Source organism: Pelobates fuscus, chromosome 2 (genome assembly GCF_036172605.1).
Source record: "Pelobates fuscus isolate aPelFus1 chromosome 2, aPelFus1.pri, whole genome shotgun sequence".
NCBI lineage: Eukaryota > Metazoa > Chordata > Amphibia > Anura > Pelobatidae > Pelobates > Pelobates fuscus.
The window spans coordinates 390,639,496-390,659,899 of record NC_086318.1 but is presented as its reverse complement, the minus strand read 5'-3'; the positions used below and the strand labels follow the sequence as shown (position 1 = coordinate 390,659,899).

General features: G+C 39.9%; 1 protein-coding gene across 1 annotated transcript in view; it reads right to left on the bottom strand.

The window, feature by feature from the left end:
• GPATCH2 (G-patch domain containing 2) overlaps window positions 1-20,404 on the bottom strand; it is a 114,915-nt gene that overhangs the window by 10,544 nt on the left and 83,967 nt on the right. The window contains exon 9 of the mRNA XM_063443822.1: window positions 5,399-5,487. Within this exon, the coding sequence (XP_063299892.1) occupies window positions 5,399-5,487 (89 nt within the window). The remainder of the gene's footprint in view (window positions 1-5,398; window positions 5,488-20,404) is intronic.

Below are 20,404 nucleotides of genomic sequence, written 5' to 3'. Positions count from 1 at the left end.
CACTATGTAAATAAATAAATAAAAGAAGAAGAAAAAAAAAATAACCGTACCATACCTAGTTGTCCAATACACATTTCAAGCAAGTTTGTTAATGGTTTTATGCAAAGTAATGCATTACAAATATACAAGTACGAGAAATTAAAAAATAGTGAAAAGACATTTACATTTGAATTTGCTGCAATGATCTAGTATTGCAGCTTCTGTGATAAGCTCTCTCCAAAGCAGGAAGTAACTCAACGTTGATGCTCACCTAACGTTCTACAGCACTGCTAAGCAGCGATGGACGCACACAGCAATGGGTATTGAGAGTTCTAGGTCAGTTGGAAAATTTCTACTGTAGAAAACTAATAAATTAGTTAAATCATATGCAGCTGCATTTTTTTGGAGGAAAAATGCAGTTTAGTAGGGCATTGCGAGGTTTGTCAGAAACAGATTGGAGAAAGGAACAGCTATATGAACTCTGGCTGTGTGATATTGGGTGCTTTAAAAAAAAAAAAAAAAAAAAAAAAGGGTTTAATGACTCCAGTGGGTGGCCAAAAAGTAGAACCCCAGATCTTGTAGAGCTACACAACGTATGTTGTGTTGTCAGGCTTATGTCTGACATACATGTGTTGTCAGGCTTATGTCTGACATACAGCTATAGCATGGGTGATATACATCAATAGAAGCTAGGAATTTACCATTGGACGCTGTGACGAACCGCCTGGCACCCCAACTGGGTACCCCCGTCAATCGCTGCTTGCTAGTACTTGCGAGCACCATAAGCACTGTACTGGAACACCATAACTACAGTAAACCCCATGAATCACCGCAGCTTGGTTGGGGTCTGGCTGTCCTCCACCCACCCTGGACCTCATTTCCAGGATCCAGCTTCCAGTGGGTAGACCTATCCTAGTCCAGAGAGCGTAGCAGGAACAGCTCTTATAAGAGCTAGTGATTATACTAAGGGGAGTATTGTGATATAGCAATCCCCAGAGTGAATGTAGTTCTCCAGTCCCCCAAACATGAGCCTAGACTTCATGAAGGGCAAAACGAATCTGTTCAATGGCAGCCACAACTGGCCTTATATGCAAGTCCCCATGCAAGGGGCACACCCACCTGGACCTTGAGGGGAACTGCTGCAGCAAGTCACAGACCAATAACAACAATGGTTAAATGCATAACACTCCCATATACAAACACACAATCCCTCCCCTCTGCCTGGGAGATAATTGGATCAGGAACTGTACTAATCTAATCCAATTATCTCCAAGCACAGAAAAGAAAACATACATTTTTACAAACACCCCAAAAGTACCTTAAAACACACAACCCCCCCACAAGTTACACCCCCTGATCGGCTTGATCTGGGTGACCAACATATAAAAAAAAAAAATCACCCAGTTCAGTTCAGGGGTTCAGGAATTTCTTGGAAGTTTTATTTTTGACCGACCATGCACATGGTCCTATGCCCAAAACACTTCCAGGGAATTAGGGCTAACAGTTGGTCTCTCCGTCTGGAGTACAAAAGTACATACCTCACACGAACATAGCCTTTTCAAGTGCATTTGGCAAGATATATTGCAGGGCCCACAGTCCTGAGGCAAGAGGCTGGCCAGCAGGCCCCTCCAAGAACCCAGAACAAGGTTCAGTTCGTCACAGACGCCTGTACACTAAACTGTGGTAAACTGATAACTAATTTGCATATTTTAGATAAGCTAGATGGAAAAATGGCTGAATTGGAGAATTCCAATAAAAGTTTCTGTTGGATCTATATTTGCCTAAAATTTGTAATTCTGTTTTCAGTTCACCACAATTTACTGTTTAGTGAATAAACTAAATTATACTTAATTGTTGCAGCCATGTGTTTACTAGAAGGTAATTAAGCCGTCTTTGAGGAATTGAATTAATCTGCCAAAAGAAGTTTGCGCGAATGTGAATCTCACATCTTAAATACACTGCCTATAAAAATAATAATACAATTAGGAGAAAGGGCTGAAGCTCAGGCAATCTCATACAAGGCTGGACTTCCCATATGTAAGAATCTCACCCATGGGTCGTCTCTTCATTGAGGAATAAAAATGTCTTCTTATAGAACCTACTAGACTGCCACAGGAAATTATCCACAATTTACAAATATCTAGTAAGGGTCCAGGAGCAAAGACTGCGCTAATATAAAAAAATTATGGCAAAAATTAGCAAAATACAATATACTTAAAAAAAGATCAATTATGAGATTTACGAATAAAAAAAAAAAAAAATAAAAAAAAAAATAGTCACTGAAAACTACAGTTTAAAATCATCCCCAAGCTATTAAAAGTTTAATACACTATAGCTTTAAAATTTCTTTAATTAACACTGCTTGTTTTAAATCATTTGTAATGAAAACACAAATTAAAACGTCATTTGCAATTCCCAAAGAGTAGGCATCAGATTATCCATGACTGAGTCCTGAGTGGGAGAACATTTCAGGTAGAAAGATGAAGGAGAAAGGGCCGCGTGTAAGGGGTAGACAGAGTGAAGATTTGGAAAACAAATTTGGGACAGGCTCTTCTCATATACAATTAAGTCACACATTTAATTATCAGAAGTATCACTGTAGTGTGCCAGAGAACTGTGTGTCAGATAGGAGCTGTCTTGGAAGGCAGAATGAGTTAGATCAGTCTCTGGGGCACTAACATGGGTAGAAAGTACTGACTGAGCACTGCTTGGCAGCGAATAAATTAACGCCGTGAAATGTGCGGAAATAAAATATCACAGACAGTAAAAACTTGGGCTCTAAGTGCTATAAAAGTCACATAAATGTGCTAAAAACTTTACAGCCACTTAGTACAGCTCCTGTTGCTGTTTGTGAGCTGTAAAGGCAGGCTTTCCGGTAAAGATAATTATATCTTCTGTCACAGAGAGACATTACATATCGCTTATACCTTGACCTGTACGGACATAACATTTATCATTTTTTTTTGTGGGTATTTAACAAAAATGGCTCAATTAGAACAATGTGCTTCATTGTTCTGCTGTCACTGCAGCTAAGGAATGCTTTCTGAATGTTTATCAGACCCATGGGTAGACCGATTCAAGCATTCTACTGAGGACTGTGGATGTAGGTTTGCCAGATTCACCAAATATCACTTTACACTGAAGAGAAGCATATGAAAAGTGCTTCCCTGCAGTATGAAGCATTCATACCACGCAGGAGGAGAATAGTTAATCAAAGAAGGTCGCTTTGGAATTTCTCCTTCATCGATTAGCCTTCTGTAACATAGATCTGCCTAACTCTTGTTTCCCCAGGTCCTACAATCTTATGGGCACTGCTAAAAGTACACATTATGAAGAAGTATAAATGAGGGGGGACTCTGTTTATTAAAATGATTAGACTTGTGCATTTGGTTTTGGACAAATAGCAATTTGCCCGAATTCTGGGCAATCAGTGATCTGTTCAAAATAGCAGACTCTGAAACGGCCAATGGACATATCACGAAACGAAAGAAATGGCCAATAAATAACGATTTTGTTTAATTTTACAATTTGGAGTTTAAAAATATACAACAATTATAAAGAGTTAAAATAAAAAAGGGTTAATCATTTTTTTTTTGTAAGGGTTAATCATTGACTGCTGGCAAAAGCTTGCTACCCAGCCACCACATTAAAATGAAAAATTATAAAAAAGAAATAAAAGCATTTAGATTAACTTAAATCTCCAAGCTCTCACCAATGGGCGGTAGAGACTAATACAAGAATAATAGGTGGAACATCCCATTGCTCCCCCACCAGCCTACACACATGGACATTCCCCTCTCCTCCCACTGGCAATGTGTGGGGCTATTATTATATGGGGAGGGGCGCAGTGGCTCTCCTTGATTTTAGAAAATCATTACCCATTGGTGGTGTCTGTGGAGGATATTTTAATGTGTCCCCCAGTTACATTTCAGAGTCTCCACCACACAAACCGTTGGGTGGGGGCTGAGGGTGAATATATCTAAAGTCCTCCTCCCTATCTTTTTTTTTTTTTTTTTAATAGAGCCCTTACGGCTGGTAATGAGTAAAGGCATGGGAGGACCTGTACCAGATATCCCCTGGTATTTCTTAATGACTGAACACCATTAGATGCCCAATTGCTAGTTTTAAATTACAGTAAGCAGGTGCTGGCTGCTAATGGTTTAGTATACATGCCCCCACCAGCTGAATGGTGGGTCAGTGCATAAGGAAGATATATCTCTCTTCAAATAATGTGGGGCCTAACTAAGCCAGATGTGGTTTTTGGATGCATTTTGCATGTAAAAATTTTGTTCAGTCTTAACAAAGTTTTATTCTGAGAGAGCTTAAAGCGGTACGGTCATGGCCGCATCCATTTTTTGTTTTTTTAACACCCCTTCTGACTCTACTACAGCCCATTGTCCCCTTGGTCATCCTCAAATGCCCCAAGGTTCCCCCCATTTCACCTGTTGGTTTCTTGATGCCTGGATCAAGGTTAAGACCCTGTGGGACATGTCATCTGCCCACACTAGATAGCACAGTGAAATTCCCGCACATGCCCACTTTAAGTTTTGTCGGCGAACGGCCGTTCGCACAGCAAAAGAAGCAACGCAAGATCACGGAGGAAGGGTGAGTATTGTGGGAAAATGTATTTGACCACAGTAAATTGAGCAGGACTTAAGCTCCTCATTGGGTCAAAGATGGTCAAGTGTAAGAAAAAAAAGTTTTCCCTACTTTGTCTTATGTTTTAAAGAAAACTAGATCCTGAGCGAGGAAGAGAAGAGGAAGCGATTGGGGAAAGGCAAGTTTGGCACGACAGTGCCGCTTTTATTTATAGAACTACAGAATCTTGGATGAAGACTAGTACAGACCAGACAACTAAACCAGTAAAAACACTGGGATGGGGCTTTCACCTGGCAAATGATATGTCAAAAGAAATATGTATAATGTATGGGGGACCACCTTCATGCCTTTCAAGTGACCCTATTAACTTGATATGTAGTAGAAGCCATTTTAGAACACATGGATCTATATATAATGTTGCACCTCTAGCACTTCGTTGGCAGGCACGTGGGTCATACCTTTCCTAGCAAGAGAGGAGCTCAGACCATTTTGGGGGACAATCTTCTGCCCTCCAGATCAGTTACTCAGATTATTCCAGCTTATAAACCACGATTCCCTTTAAACAGAGTAATTCCTTCATTGCCAGACACTCAACAGAGCTGCGTATAAGAAATGGCTGTAAAACTATATGCTAAAAACATCTGGTGGAGAGCTGGGGAAAAGAAAGTATACTACTTGTGAATCATATAAAAACAGTACAAGGTCTGGCAATCTGCCATAATTATCAGGATAGCAAAAATAAAACAAGAACCCCCCCCCCCCCCCAAAAAAAAAAAAAAGTAAAATACCAAATCCACAAAGATTTATACTCCTTCCTTACCAGAGGTGGTGGGTCCGGGGAGCGGAGCGGCTTTCCGTCTTCGTTTGATGTCCCCCATAAACAAGGATCCTAAATGGACACTCGTTTGTCTGAAAGTAATTAACAAAAGAAAACTGTTAACAAAGAGGGAAAAAATGTCAGGCAGATATATTTCCTAAATAATCTGAGCTTAAATCATAAGCTTCTCCACGAAGAAGGGGCTGCATAATAAAGCCACCAATCTTGTTTATATCGAAACATAATTATGTTTGTTGACAAGCGCTCAGCATATAAACGCATCATCATAAATTGTTACAGGAATGAATAATATAAAAGGAATGTTTTTTAATTTTCAGATCTGGCAATCTTCCTACCTTAGTGTTAAAAAAAAAAATATTAAACACTGGGCCCATGACAGGTAAATAGTCAAGATTAATTATCATAGAAGATCACAATATTGTTTCTAAGTTATCAATTTGTTGAAAACGCCTTCCTGTCAGATTGACATTTATTGCTGAAACACTACTATTCATTTATTTTGAGGGTAATATGCAAAAGGAAATTATTTTCTATGGTAAGCAATATAAAATACAATTATAGCTAATTGCTATAAGCACCTTGTTTCATCACCCTCATTTTTTTTTAACTTGCTCTCTTAGCGAACTGCTTCGTTTTTGCCTAATGAGGAGTTGACAAAGTAGGCTGCATGCTCCAAATTGTCATTGTGTTGCAGACGCTGTATATCACACAATAAACAGAGATTGAGCTTTCGTTTTAATACATAGAATAGTGCTTTAAAACACCTACCACCTAGTACACATTGAAGAATATGTAAAACAGTATCAGGGCATAAACACCATGTGTTACAAAGAATAGGAGGCTAATTCTGCATGTGGGCATAAAGAAAGCAGGGGTATTATTTTCTACAGGAAGTTGTTCATCACTACTTAGCCAGAAGGCTTAGAGGTGGAAGAATCTGCATTGAGAACAATAAGGTCTACCCCTCTGGATTTCTTGCTATCTTTTGTGAAAGTGAGATGATACCTGGGACCTGTAACCCCAAAATACTGTTTGTTATGAGGAAGCCAATTCTTGCCAGGAGAGGCTTTTTTAGAACTGATGTTTTAGCCAAAGAGGTCTTTACCTTTAAAAGGATAATGCACAACTTGCTCCCAAAGGCACTATCGGCCATCCTATTATTCAGCCAGAGGGTTCTACAAGCAGTTAGAGAGAGGGCCAAAGCATGGGTAGACATGCAAATCCCTTTAGCCATAGCATCGTACATTACATACAATGCTGCACAGATGTCGGCCAAAATATGAAAGATCTCTTCTGGGTCAATCCCCTGCTTGAGATCTTCAGCTCGCTGAACCCAAATCTGGGTGGACCTAACTACTGAAATGACAACCAAGCTTGGATTAAAACTTGTCAAGGAGTCCTTGAAAGGTTTTTTTATAGCCTCTTCTGTCTTCTAATCCATCGGATCATAATAATGTGAGGCTTTCTGTAATGGGATGGCTGCTTACTTGGTAGCCTTTGCTACTGTTGCATCTACCAATGTATCCAGACTTGAGGAACTGAGCTTTCAAAGTAAAAATTGTATTAAATCTCCTGGAGAGGTGCAGTTTTTTCTCTTTAACATCTGAGAGGGCACTTCTTAAAATAACCTGTAATAGTTGGTGCGGCTTTGAGTCAGCAGAGGGTTCTCGCAATCTAGAATTCTAATGGCAGTAATTAGCTTAAATATGACCCCTGCCAGGAAGGTGGCTTCATCTCTGACCAACCTCTCTCATTGGATGAACTATCTGCAAAAACTCTCTTTGAGTCAGGAAGTAAGGAATTAAGTTGTAATGATGCAATGCAGCTGCCTAGGAGACAATGGCTAACTAGTGAGGTTGTATAGGAATATTGTGCATTTGTGAGCAAGTTAATTGTAGTTTAGGATGGAACCATGTCGACTCAGAAACAGCTGTCTGGACTTTAACCACTTTTACATAGTGTTTCTTCTGAAGATTTAAGGGTACATGGTGCCAGGCTCCTCCTTTTCAGCTATCTTGAAAAGAAGGAAGCAAGAAAGTGGTATAAAATAAAACAAAAATAGTTTAACCAAATCTTCAGCTAGCTAGCCCCAGAATATAATATTTACCGGGGCTAGCAATGTTTTTAAATCTTTTGAGCTTAGAAGGGGCCTGACATCATTAGCTGGCAAGCAACAGACAATGAGTGTACCCCTACATGCTTCTGGTGTGTAAGGTTAGAGTCATTCATCCTATAGGAGGAAGACCTCGACATGCTGATTCCAATACTCATAGGATCATGGATAACAAACCTAAGTCATTGGGGCTCAGCGGAATAGTGAAATTATCTGCTGGGAGAAAATGGCCAGGTGTCTTATTTTATTTAGTGGGCAAGGAGCAGCACCTTAAAGATGCATGCCTCCTTAAATTAAAAAAGGAATCTGCATAACAGTGAATAGTAGAAAAAGGGTCCCCAAAAGGGAGTCAGGTCCTATATGTGGCCGAAGGAAAAAGAACACTAATACATATACGGTAAATTAAAACTCCCCTGCATAGTAAGTGTCCACCTCCATGGGGGGGGGAGGGGGGAGGAGGGAAAGAAAGGGGGGAGGGAAGAGGAGGGAGGGGATATCACTATCAGTGTTGTCTGTCACCAGGGATGCCAAGAAAAACATAGCTGAGAATTATAGGACTCTAAACCCCATTATCATTAAAGCTTGCTGTTGTAGTTATGTTGGCAATTCCTGGTGCCACCTCCCAGGTATTTGCATTTTCAGCTGACAGCCTTAGCCAATTAATGGAGGCTGTCTGTTACCTATTTGTGTTGTGTTGGCAATCAGCATTTTTCAATGTCTGTCAGTGTTTTTGTTGATGTAAAATATCTACTGGTTAAGGAATGCACCCAGGGAGTTTATATATTGTCTCTACTATGCAATAACGTATAAAAATCCCCTACCCACAATAAAAAACACACAAACAAATAAACATAGAAACTAATAAAGACAGGAGATGAACCCAAAGACCTATGATACATGTGTAACCACTTGCCTTGGTGGAGCAATTCTACCGAGAATTGATTATCTGCTTGGCTGCATTGAGATATCTAGATTATTGATCACTTGTTAGATTATAGTACTCCGGTTCCCCTGGAATAACCTACTCCTTGAGGCCCATGCAATGGAGTTGTAAGCAATAACATTAAGTAAAGACTACTTTGTTATTGTTGTCACCCCTCATGTAGAACACAGCAGTTTCTTTTTAATTTAAAATCAATGTATGTCTGAAAGGCAGGCTTGTTCCTTCATAATAAATGAATCATTTGTCTTTGCGAAGCACGACACTTTGATCAAGAGCCAAGGTGAGAGCGATGTTTTTGCTCCCTCTGCTTTCATACACAGATAAAAATATTGTCTGTATCTGATAATTAAACTGGAGCCACAATGATAAAACACTGTGGAATAATTACACTCTGTCATAATTATACTTAAAAGGAATAGAATTAATCCACTAATGGGATAGGTGGCTGGTTTAGACTAGAGCACAGGAAATAAAGATCCCTCAAATATTAAGGATGAAAAATAATTCAGTTCTTCTACAAAGTTATTTTTTATTAATTTTTTTTTCAATTTTAGACTTAATATACATGTATAGCAAATGTAGCATTTTTGAAGAACTCAGGCTATCTGTTTTACTAATGTGTTATAAAAATTACTAGGGGGGGAAAAAATCCCAACAAAAACAGACAATCCTGTGCATTGATATATTTAGTGAAATAAGATTCAAGAGCAGTGCAAGAGACATTTTCGAAACAAATGAGATTCAGGACTGGTAACATGGTTCTTGAAAAATAATTACCAAAATATTAAATGGCTCCAAAATAGGCTGGTCCATAATCTGGTGTCACCAGATGCGGTACACCAGTGAACTAAAGCCGGATGGTGGGACAGGACCCCGAAATTAGGACTGATCCACCCAAAGTGGGACTGTTGGGAGGTATGACCAAAAACCCCTTAACATAGTAGCCTTAAATAAAAAAAGACTTTTCAAACATCATAACCACTACATCCTCGGCCTCAACTTAAGCCAGTCTTGATAGTCTACCCTCAAGTGATTAGAATTCTGTTGCTGGAAAATAGATATCTCCAGATCTCTAAAATGGCAGCTGACTGCATCAATGCATTATAGGGTGATCTTGGCACCCTCAGGACTACTATCAGACTCCATTTCAGGATTGGATCAAGTATTTGAGACATCCCCCCACCCCCCAACATGCATGTATTTTTTTTTCTGTATGTTTTCTTTTGTTTAAAAAAAAAAAATACAAAAGAGAAAAACAGCTGGCAAATGCTGAAGACCGCTTTGAAAACCCTCTACCACCAATCAGAGGCTTCTCATTGAGAATGTGTTGGAACTGCACGTGTGCCAGTATCTGTGGCGTTCCAATGCTTCTCAATGACATGTAGTACAGTTCACTAACAAGGGGAGTGTCAGGGTGGATAGGAACCAAATCACACAGACCTAGAACAGAACAAAGGAGACACAAGCCTTACAGTGACCAGGCGAACAGTGAACAGAGTCAGAGTTATAACCAAGATCAAATATAGGACACAACAGGATAAATAGTATAAAAGAAGGTCTAGGAAGTAATGATACACAAGTCAAGAGTCAGATACCAGAGGAACTTAATGTACAAGAACGCGCTACTGGGCTAACTAGAACCACAACAGGGCAGCAATGATTGGGATAGGCGAGTATAAATAGGCAGGTCGAGCAATAAAGTCATCGGAGTGGGCGGTTTTGGTCCGGTAAAAGCATCATTCAGACCCAAATTCAGGTGTGAATAAAATGACATGCTGAGAGTGTGCAGCATCCAGGAGAACACATTAGGAACCAGGTAAGACACCAGCAGCCCTGCCAGGGAGAAGCATGCAGTAGCCTTATGCGCCTGTCATTCCTGTTAGCTTTGTGTAGAGGGGAAGATAACCTCCTTGGCTGTCTAGTTACAAAAGTTCCAATTTCTGTTTCAATCAACACTTTTATAAGCAGTCAGAAACATGACAAACTCCAGACACAAAATGGACTTCAGCTTTAATGTTCTGTGGAGGAAATAATTTGAAGCATGCTGACTTATTATGCAAGAGTAAAGACACCAAGATACACATACTATGCAGTGATCATACCTGCACAAAGTATCTCTGCCTCGAAGTTGGTGGAGGAGGGAATAAAAGAGTAATTGTCCATGACAGGTGCTAGACTGGAACATTTACAAAAGAAGGCCTGAAGACATGAACTACTGACACAATATGGATATAGAGGTCAATGCATAAATCTGTTTATAAGTTGCCTTATTACACCGATTGATGACATTTTCAAGCGACTTGCTACACACACTCCACACTTATTGTGGATTTTCTACAGTCTCTAGGTTGGGTAACCGGCTTCAACCTTTCTCTCCTTAACAATGGTCAATAGTTTTTATCCACTGCTATACAACCAAAAATAATAATAATGTACATACACAAACAATTACATTTATAGATTATACACATACACACATGCACACAAAGATCTATCCAGAACTGGCACAATGCTCACGAGACCACAATGGTTGAAACTGTGCAGTTTATACCGAATTTCTTGTCACCGATCCTTTTAAGTTAATAATCCTGGCCTTGGTTTGAAAAAAACCTAGGTTTAAAAAAAAAAAAAAAAAAAGAAAAGAAAAAGGATCCATTGCTAAAAGTACCTGCAGAAATGCAAAGTGAAGTCTGAAAAAAAATCAAACTGGGAATTCTAGGATAATTGTGAAAACATGATTTCTTGAGCGTCTGTGCCCAAGACGGGCCTTCCGAAGTCCAACTTGAGAAATGAAGGGTATGCATAACCATTTGTTTCTTATCTGCAGTATGGGGAGTTATATCTGTTTGGCCTCAACACAAACATTCTGCACTTAGCTATACACTCAGAGACTTCAACTTTCAGAACAAAAGTAGCCAATACTGATAACACCCAAAAGGTCAAAGCTGTGCAGTCCATAGCTGATTTCTGGTTACTGATACTTTTGGATAATAACCCTGGATTTAGTTTTCAAAATTCAACACCAAAAAACTGTGCTTAAAACACTGTCCCCATTGCTAAGAGTACCTGTAGAAATGCAGTAGGACATTTGAAACATGATGCCCGTCTGTGCTCATTTACTCATCAAGCTAGGACTCTAGTTGTGAAAACATGATTCATTGAGTTTCTTTGCTCAAGGGGGCTTCTTAACCCCTTAAGGACACATGACATGTGTGACATGTCATGATTCCCTTTTATTCCAGAAGTTTGGTCCTTAAGGGGTTAAAGAACAAAGGTGGAAAAATAAGCTCTATAGGGTAGCCAAGTGGATCATTAGATTTAGTTTTTTTACATGTTGGCTCACCATAAATAACTGATCAGTCATAGCCATATGCTCACAGTGATACATACATACATACAATACACACACACACTGTTTTTTTCATAATAAACTCAAATATTAAATATGTTATCATAATAAAATAATAAACTCAAAATATTTAATGAAATATTTACATTCCCTTTTCTTTTACTTATTGTAAATTTCTTTAAAAATCCCAATAGTGTAAAAAAAAAAAAAAAAAAAAAAAAAAAAACAACAAAAAAACCCATTAAAAACCCACCGATAACAGACGGAGAAATACAAATGAGGGTCACATACAGTATTACTTTGTCACTGCAGTCATCTCACATTTTCCATCATTGTTACATTTTACCGTATGAAGTTACTAGAATATATTGGCAGTGTGGGAGGCAGCATATCAGCCTCGTTAGTACCACCTTGCCTGCAAACATGGCTTTGAATGTGACGATGACAACATCTGGTGCAAACTATGTCAAATGGAATAATTCTTCTTTTTAAAGAAAAGACAAGAGAAACTTGTCGTCCCATTTTATGTATTTAGAAAGGAGAATTTTGAGAGGATTAGGCCTAGTTAAAGCTGCCCTCTGGACAAGAAGTGTTCCCATGCAGACCCAGACGAGCTCAGGAAACAAACAGATGTGACTATGGTCCCTGGCGTTTGGCAAGAACGCTTATTGTCAATAAGAAAAATATAAGCACAGACAGGGCATCAGCTGCGCAACAGTAGAGCAGGCCTGCAAGTGTCAAAACAGCAGCCACATCGTGGCAGTGGGAGGTAAGAGGGTTATAGGAGCCAGGGTGATGTGAACTTATACTGGTAAGCCAAGATTCTGCCCATTAATTACATCTTTAATTATTACAGAGCCCCATCACAGATTGATTGAACAGACTTTAAAAGGAGTGAAAAAATTAAAATATTGCATTTATTTTTTACGGTGTTTGTTTAACAATATCTGTAATAAAAATAAAATAAAAAGATATCAGAAAACATTTTTAGCTAAATTAAATGAAAATGCCAGAATTATATTCAGTTGCCAAATAAAGTGTACCAATTTAAATGATTGCATACTATGGCTAGATAGGCAATCTGATCTTACTTTTATTCTCATGCTCTCTGTTGCACTTCTAGTTGAATGTATCATACTGGCTTTACTAAAAGTAGGTATGTGACTTTAAGGTTAAAGTGTTTCTGTGTGGCATTAATTACCTCCACCAAGCCGCGCAGACCTCCTCCTGCCATGCGGCCACGCGGCACACTGAGGGAGGCTCACCTCCCGTGAGCCGAGCAGACTTCCTCCTGTCGCGCAGTCTAGATGTGGATGTGACATCACGCCCACTCTTAAAGTGACCATGTCGTCATTGTGATCCTAATCTGTTTTGGATTGACGCGGACCTATCAGAACATAGATAAGCCTATTTAAGGCTTGTTTTAGCCCCCGATTCATTGCCCTATCGTGGTTTCTGTTGGATCCTCGTTTAGTAGTTTCCTGTGTTTGACCTCGGTTCCGTATTTGACGTGTGATTTCTGGTATCCTGACCGTGCTTTGTCTTGACTGAGTATTTCTGTTATCCTGACTTTGATTTATCTTGGCCCTGTTTCTTGTTGTATTAATATGTTAAGTCCGGCCATTCTAAGGCTCGTTAATACGTATTTTGGATCCACCTTTGGTGGGTTTCCTCTTTCCTGTGTGTTGGGGTACGACTCTCGTGACATTCTGTCATATAAACAGCACAAACTTCTATACATTGAACAAGAAAAACTGCTAAGGTATTTATAAAGCAAAGGTTATTACTTTATGATTTTAGCTCGGAAAGGTAAACTATAACTACAGCATGGGTAGGTATACCTGTTAAGTCTCTTAGTCCCACAAGTGCAACACACTTACACCTACAATACCTAGTATGCAGAAGTGTGAAAATTAAAGAAATCAATAAATAACAGCTGCATACTAGGTATTTGGGGATGCCACAATGTGTGATAGATTATAGCAAGTATTACAGCGTGATTTAGTGGTTATGGTGCCAGGAGTGCCCTGTCGATAAATAGTAATACAGTTTGCAAACAATTTGACAATTTAAACCTGGGTCCAGCAGGCACCTCCTGCAGAGATACAAACTCCGGTCAGGAGCTTCCATTAGCGCCAATGAACTAAGGTGTCAGCTGAGTGTTCTCAGCTAATCAGATCTTCTGGCTGCGCAAGAGGAGGTGACCAGTGGCCACCGGTCTTCAAACTGTGTGTCAATGGTTTGACTACTTAACCTGGAAGGGTGCTAGAGAAATCATGGCACCATAACTACTACAAAGCGCTTAAGTGCTTATGCTACTTGAAGTTTTCCTTTAAAGCGCATCTGTCACTTTTCAGTATTTTCATAACAAATGTAAAATAATAAATAAATCAGATAAATCTGACTGCCATTCTGGGGTCAAGAATGAATTTTTTTCCTAGATTGTTGCAAAATTGGAAGTGGTTCAAACTGTTTTTTTTTTTTTTGCCTTCTTTTGAATCAACAGCAAAAAACTAATGTGAGGAAGGCTGAACTTGATGGACGCAAGTCTCTTTTCAGCTATGTAACTATGTAAAATTTCTGAAATACAGATTAAGACTGCGTTGGAATTTCACTGAAATTCCAATGTAATCTAAAGTTATAAGGACAAGGTAAAGACTCTTTTGTCTTATGGTAAAGCTTGATGTTCGCAAAAGGAGGAGCAGACCTTGCAGCTGTCACTAATGACGACTGTGGAATACAGGCTTTTTCTCTGGAGGAGATCCTTGCGGGATCCTCCATAGATCTCAGTGTTGTACTCTTGCGCACGCGCAAGGATTCAGTACCGACATGGCTCCTGGCAGCTGAAGCACCTGAAGAGGACCTGCAGCTTTAATATGGTGGCTGCCGCAAGGACAGCCGCAAGTAAATAAAACTCACCTTCCCTGCATCCCACGGGTACCAGAACCACACAAGATCTGTTCGTTTCGAAATATGCAAATACCCCCCAAATTTACAGATCTGCTTGTAATGCATTAAATATCCAAAATATATAAAAAAAGAGACACACTGGGAAACTTGACTCTAAAACTGCATCACTTGCACAAGCTAGTGTTGGTAACAGGCAGACTGCTTCCAGACCAGTAGACAGTCTACCTGATTATTATAGGGTGTGAAGGTTATCCCCAATATACACTTTAAAAGAAGCTTTGTCTTTTAATATTGGCATCTTCTTCAAAATGAATGGCATTTTACATTTAATTCTGGAGGAATATATGTATGGGGTTAAAGAAGACAAAATAAAATAAAGAACAAGCACATAATTCTAAGTGATTTACCTGCATCTATCACAGACATCCCAAGTCTCCCGGTAGTTCCGGGAGACTCTTTCATGGTGAATGCTGCTCTTTGACACCCGCAAGTCATACACAATATCCCGAAAATCACACACATGATCTGATGTGTGTGTGTGATTTCTATTATATTGTGTATGACTTGCGCCCCCTAACACCACCATACTACCCAAACAGGGGCCGGTCGGGTGCTGGTCCTTTAAGAGACAACCAAGGCCCTGTGATATCAGCTGGCAGGGAGAAAGTGACAGCTACTTCCTCCCTGCTTCACAGAGAGCTGCACGCCCAGGAGGAATGGAGGAAGGAGGCAGCATGGAGATACATGGCCTCAGCCAGAACTCCTAGCAAGCCACCCTCCTGGACACAAAGGTAAGCTATATGGGGGGAGTACTGCAAATATATAAAGAATGATCTGTGTGTGTCAGATTGTGTGTATGCCAGTATGTATCTGAGTATGTGTATCTGTATGCCACTGTGTTTATCTGAGTGTGTGTAGTGTGTTTATCTGAGTGTGTGTATCTGAATGTATGTGCTAGTGTGTGTGTGTGCTAGTGTGTTTATTTGAGTGTATGTGCCATGATGCATGAATCTGGGTGTGTTTCAGTGTGCCAGAGTGTATCTGCCAGTGTGTGTTCTAGTGTGTGTATCTGAATGTTTGTTCTAATGTGTGTGTATCTGAGTGTATCTGTAAGTCAGTGTGTGCATGCTAGTTTGTGTATCTGTATGTCAGTGTGTGTATCTGAGTGAATGTGCCAGTGTGTGTATGTATCTGAGTGTGTGTCAGTGTGTATCTGTATGTCAGTGTGTGTGCTAGTGTGTGTATCTGTGTGTAATTGTGTATGTGCCAGAGTGTGTATGAACTGGTGTGCGCATGTGTGTGTATACATGTATCTGTGTGTCAAGGTGTTTGTGTGTGTTGTGGGGGTAGCGCGTGGGGGCGGGGGTGCAGTAGCTTGTGAAGCCACCTCCCTGAAATGCATTTTTGCATGCTGGAATGTCTACTATCACAACTTTACAGAATAAAAAAATCTAATAATAAATCAAAGTTTGGGGGCCCTAATCTCAAGAAGAATATACAAGACCCAATCTGTAGTTACACTCCTGAGCAGCACATTTTAACATAAAAATACCATGTAATATAAAAAATACATAATGGCCAAGTGCATATTAAGGAGAAGAAGAAAGACATGGGTTCTGCAGACATGGGTTCTGCAGACATTATAAGTATCTATAAATTATTTGTCCTACTTATATAAATTATATATGTATCTATATCTATCTATACAATAAAAAATGCGTATTTAAATGGACACTATAGTCACCAGAACAACGACGCCTTAATGTAGTTGTTGTGGTGTCTACAGCCTGTTGCTGTAGGTTTTTTGCTGTAAACACAGACTTTTCAGAGCGAAGGTAGTGTTTACATTGCTGCAGAGGAACAACTAAAGTGGTAGTTACTCAGACGGCCACTAGATGTGTTTCTTGGGATGTTCAGTGTCTCTGCATGGAGATGCTAAACTTTTACCATAAAGATGTACTTATTCAATGCATCTTCATGAGGAAATGCTGATTGGCCAGCATGGCATTTAGCTCCACTTCCTTCCCAGTTTCCTTGGCTGAGATCATCAGAATTGACTATCTAAGCCAATCAAATACTTTCCTGTGGGAAAGCGTTGGATTGGCTGATATCGTCAGTTCTGAAGATCCTGGCCAAGTAGGAGGATCAACACCGGCAAACCCGTGCAGCGCTGAAATAAAGGTGAGTTTTATACTTATTTTGGCGCTTATTTTGGCTTATTTGGCTCTCTCGGAGATCGTGACTTCTCCTCCCCCGCCGATGTCAGCTCCCAAGTGGAGTTGAATGTGCATGCACGGCTGGAGGCGCGCAAGCATTCAAACCGTCCATAGGAAAGCATTACTCAATGCTTCCCTATGGGGATCTTATCTAACGCTGGACTCCGTGAGGGCGTCCAGCGTCAGATAACTGCAATTTACTCAGTATAAATCGCGGAAGCAGCCTCTAGTGGCCGTCAGGGAGACAGCCACTAGAGGCTGGATTAACCCTGCAGTGTAAACATAGCAGTTTCTCTGAAACTGCTATGTTTACAGCTGCAGGGTTAAAACTAGGGGGACCTGGCACCCAGACCACTTCATTGAACCTATAGTGGTCCTTTAAATGTTAAACTCTTTCAGATTGATCAGTATTGCTTCAGACCTGAGGAAGAGAGGAAACTCTCGAAAGCTTGTCTTTGAAATATTATGTTAGTCCAATAAAAAAGGTATCATTGCATACTGCAATACTCTGGTATTTTGGCATCTTGTCTACTGGACTAATACAGCTAATCCAATCTACACTAGATAGAGAGAGAGAGAGAGGTAGATATATTTATAATAAACACAAGACCCAATATGATATCTAATGTGATGAGGAAATGTTTGTGTGTGCGAGTTGTGGTTTGTAAGTTCTAGTATTCGAATACTAAGGACTCCCAGAAGGCTTGGGCAGGCATTGTGGGCATGTCTTGAGCTAAGTCAGGGGTTCTCAACCCAGTCCTCAGGGGCCCCCTACCAGTCCAGGATTTGGGGATTACCTGGGTGTGTCTAAGGTGTTTAGAAAAAGGGGAAAAAAAACACCTTAGACTCTAAGACACACCCAGGTAATCCCTAAACCCTGGACTGGTAGGGGGTCCTTGAGGACAAGGTTGAGAACCCCTGAGCTAAGTGAAGCTCAGGCACTCCCAGTAAGGCGTGTCATTAATGATTCTCAAAGAGAATCCCTGGAGCGTGACCATTGGAGGACAGACATTGAGGGCGTGTCATTACTTATTCTCACAGAGTCACTGGAGCGTGGCTATTGGTGGACAGACATTGTGGGCGTGTCATTACGGATTCTCATAGAGAATCACTGGAGTATGGCCGTTGGTGGATAGCCTGGACGAAATACAGGAAGCAGGGAGATATGACATAAAATCAGAGGAGTGGCAGATAATCTGATCAAAATAACGATTAAAACAGGTACGTCTAAAGCTAATTTTTACACTATTTGGGGAAAAAGCATTTCGTGACATAGGTTTACTATTGGGGGGAAGGGATATCCATTTTCTTACCTATACAGTTCCTTTAAACAAAAATAAAAACAAAAAAGGGTAATCACTCTGTAAATTGTCAACATATTTGGAAGCACTAACCACAATCTGATACTTACGATTTGAAGAATATTACATTAACAAAACCCACTCCCCAAGAAATAAAAAAATAAATACATTTTTAAAAAAATAAATAAAATTAAAAACCAACACTGCCTCCACTATTGTGAAACAAATACATAAACTTTATAGGTTCTGGACACATTGTCTAATTAATATTGCTTTGAAAACTATTTTGCATATATTCTAATTTGAAAATATTGCTTACATTTGAAAATCACACTTTTTATGACTGCGGTATAGATAAGCTCCAGATGTCAATGTTCTAGCTACAACTAACACATCTTTAATTTAACTGCATCGTGAAAACTCAAGGATGTGCGGATCCTGTGTCTGAAAGAGTAGTATAAGAGTAATAAAGGTCTATCTAGGTCTTGTCAAGTTGTACCAAAAACGCAATCAAGCTGTTTCTAACAAAGGATTTTAAGCAGGTAACCCCAAACGCAGGAGTAACGGTTAGTAGATTAAAAAGCATAGTACATCTTATATGATCATAAAAGATTTATTTTAGGGCCACAAGGAATTTTCCGACAATATTTTATATTAAATGAAACAGACTTCCCTAGTTGTCATGATCTGTTAGGCATTATGCTGAAACAAATTGGGAGATGTGCGTTAATTTGCAGGTGTCCAATCCCTACCTTTCTTATCCACACAAAAAAGAACAGAAAAGAAAAATACTTGTCACTCTGACATTACACAAGTATTTATGCTGCCTTTACAGCTATCTATCATGCCTTTACAAACCTTTCTCCCCAGAGGTTCTGGAGTTATAACTGTGTACCAAAAACATTCCAAAATCTTGGCATTGCATACCTACTGTCCTTAGAAAGGATAATGCATTGTTTTCTTTTTCTCTCTAATTGGTTATTTAAACATATGTTCAGCATTTAACTCTAAATGTTTGCTTTTTCCCTAAGCTCGAAGACAGCTGTCCAAGATTTGAATGCCAGAAAACATTAAAATATCAACATCTGTTGAATTATGTTAATTTAGTGGAATATAATTGAGCGCAAGTTGGAATTGATCAAATACAAATTCTCATTTTAAACACTGCCAAATCAGAACCAATATATTGGTGCAGCCTGCAAATTATGATATAAAATAAAAATGTTCTCTTCACATTGCCATGAACTCAAATACAAGGCACATTAGAAGTTTGCATATATCCTTATATCATTGATTTCTATAGATCAAAGCAACACTGCAAGCACCCCAACCAGCACAGCATGCTGTAGTGATTATAGTGCTAGGCACCATAACCAGTGTAAGTAGTCAAACGGTTTTCTAAAAGTATGACTTCTTATCTGGGGTCTGCCGAGTGCTGCAAGTCCCTGCATGGAGCTTCCGTTGGCTAAACCCTTTTATAAATGGTCCAGCTAACTGGCCGAGAGCAGCAAGGTGACTATATAGCATTTCTGGCTCTCAGAGAGGAGCGGGGCTGGTGCCGGGCAGCTGCCATGTAAATTACAAATCGTTCACCAATGGTTTTACTACTTGCACAGCAGGGTACTCTTGGCACTATAACTGCTACTTTAAAACACTTTATATTCTCTATGCTAGGGGTAGGCAACCTTTGGCACTCCAGGTGTTGTGGACTACATCTCCCCTGATGTTTCTGCCAGCATTATGGTTAAAAGAGCATCATGAGAGATGTAGTCCACAACATCTGGAGTGCCGAATGTTGCCTACCCCTGCTAGTCTGTGCATTTGTGTCTTAAGTAGGCAGATTTTTATGAAGCAGATATGGAGCAAGCAGATTTATATGGAGTAGTTGAAAGTAGGCAGATGAATGTTCTTAGGTAGGCAGTGGCGTCTAGAATGGTCTGAGGTGGGAAGTGGCTCTAGAGTGGTATGAGTTAGGCAGTGGGATCTAGAGTGGTCTGAGTTAGGCAGTGGCATCTAGAATGGTCTGAGGTGGGAAGTGGCTCTAGAGTGGTATGAGTTAGGCAGTGGGATCTAGAGTGGTCTGAGTTAGGCAGTGGGATCTAGAATGGTCTGAGGTGGGAAGTGGCTCTAGAGTGGTCTGAGTTAGGCAGTGGGAT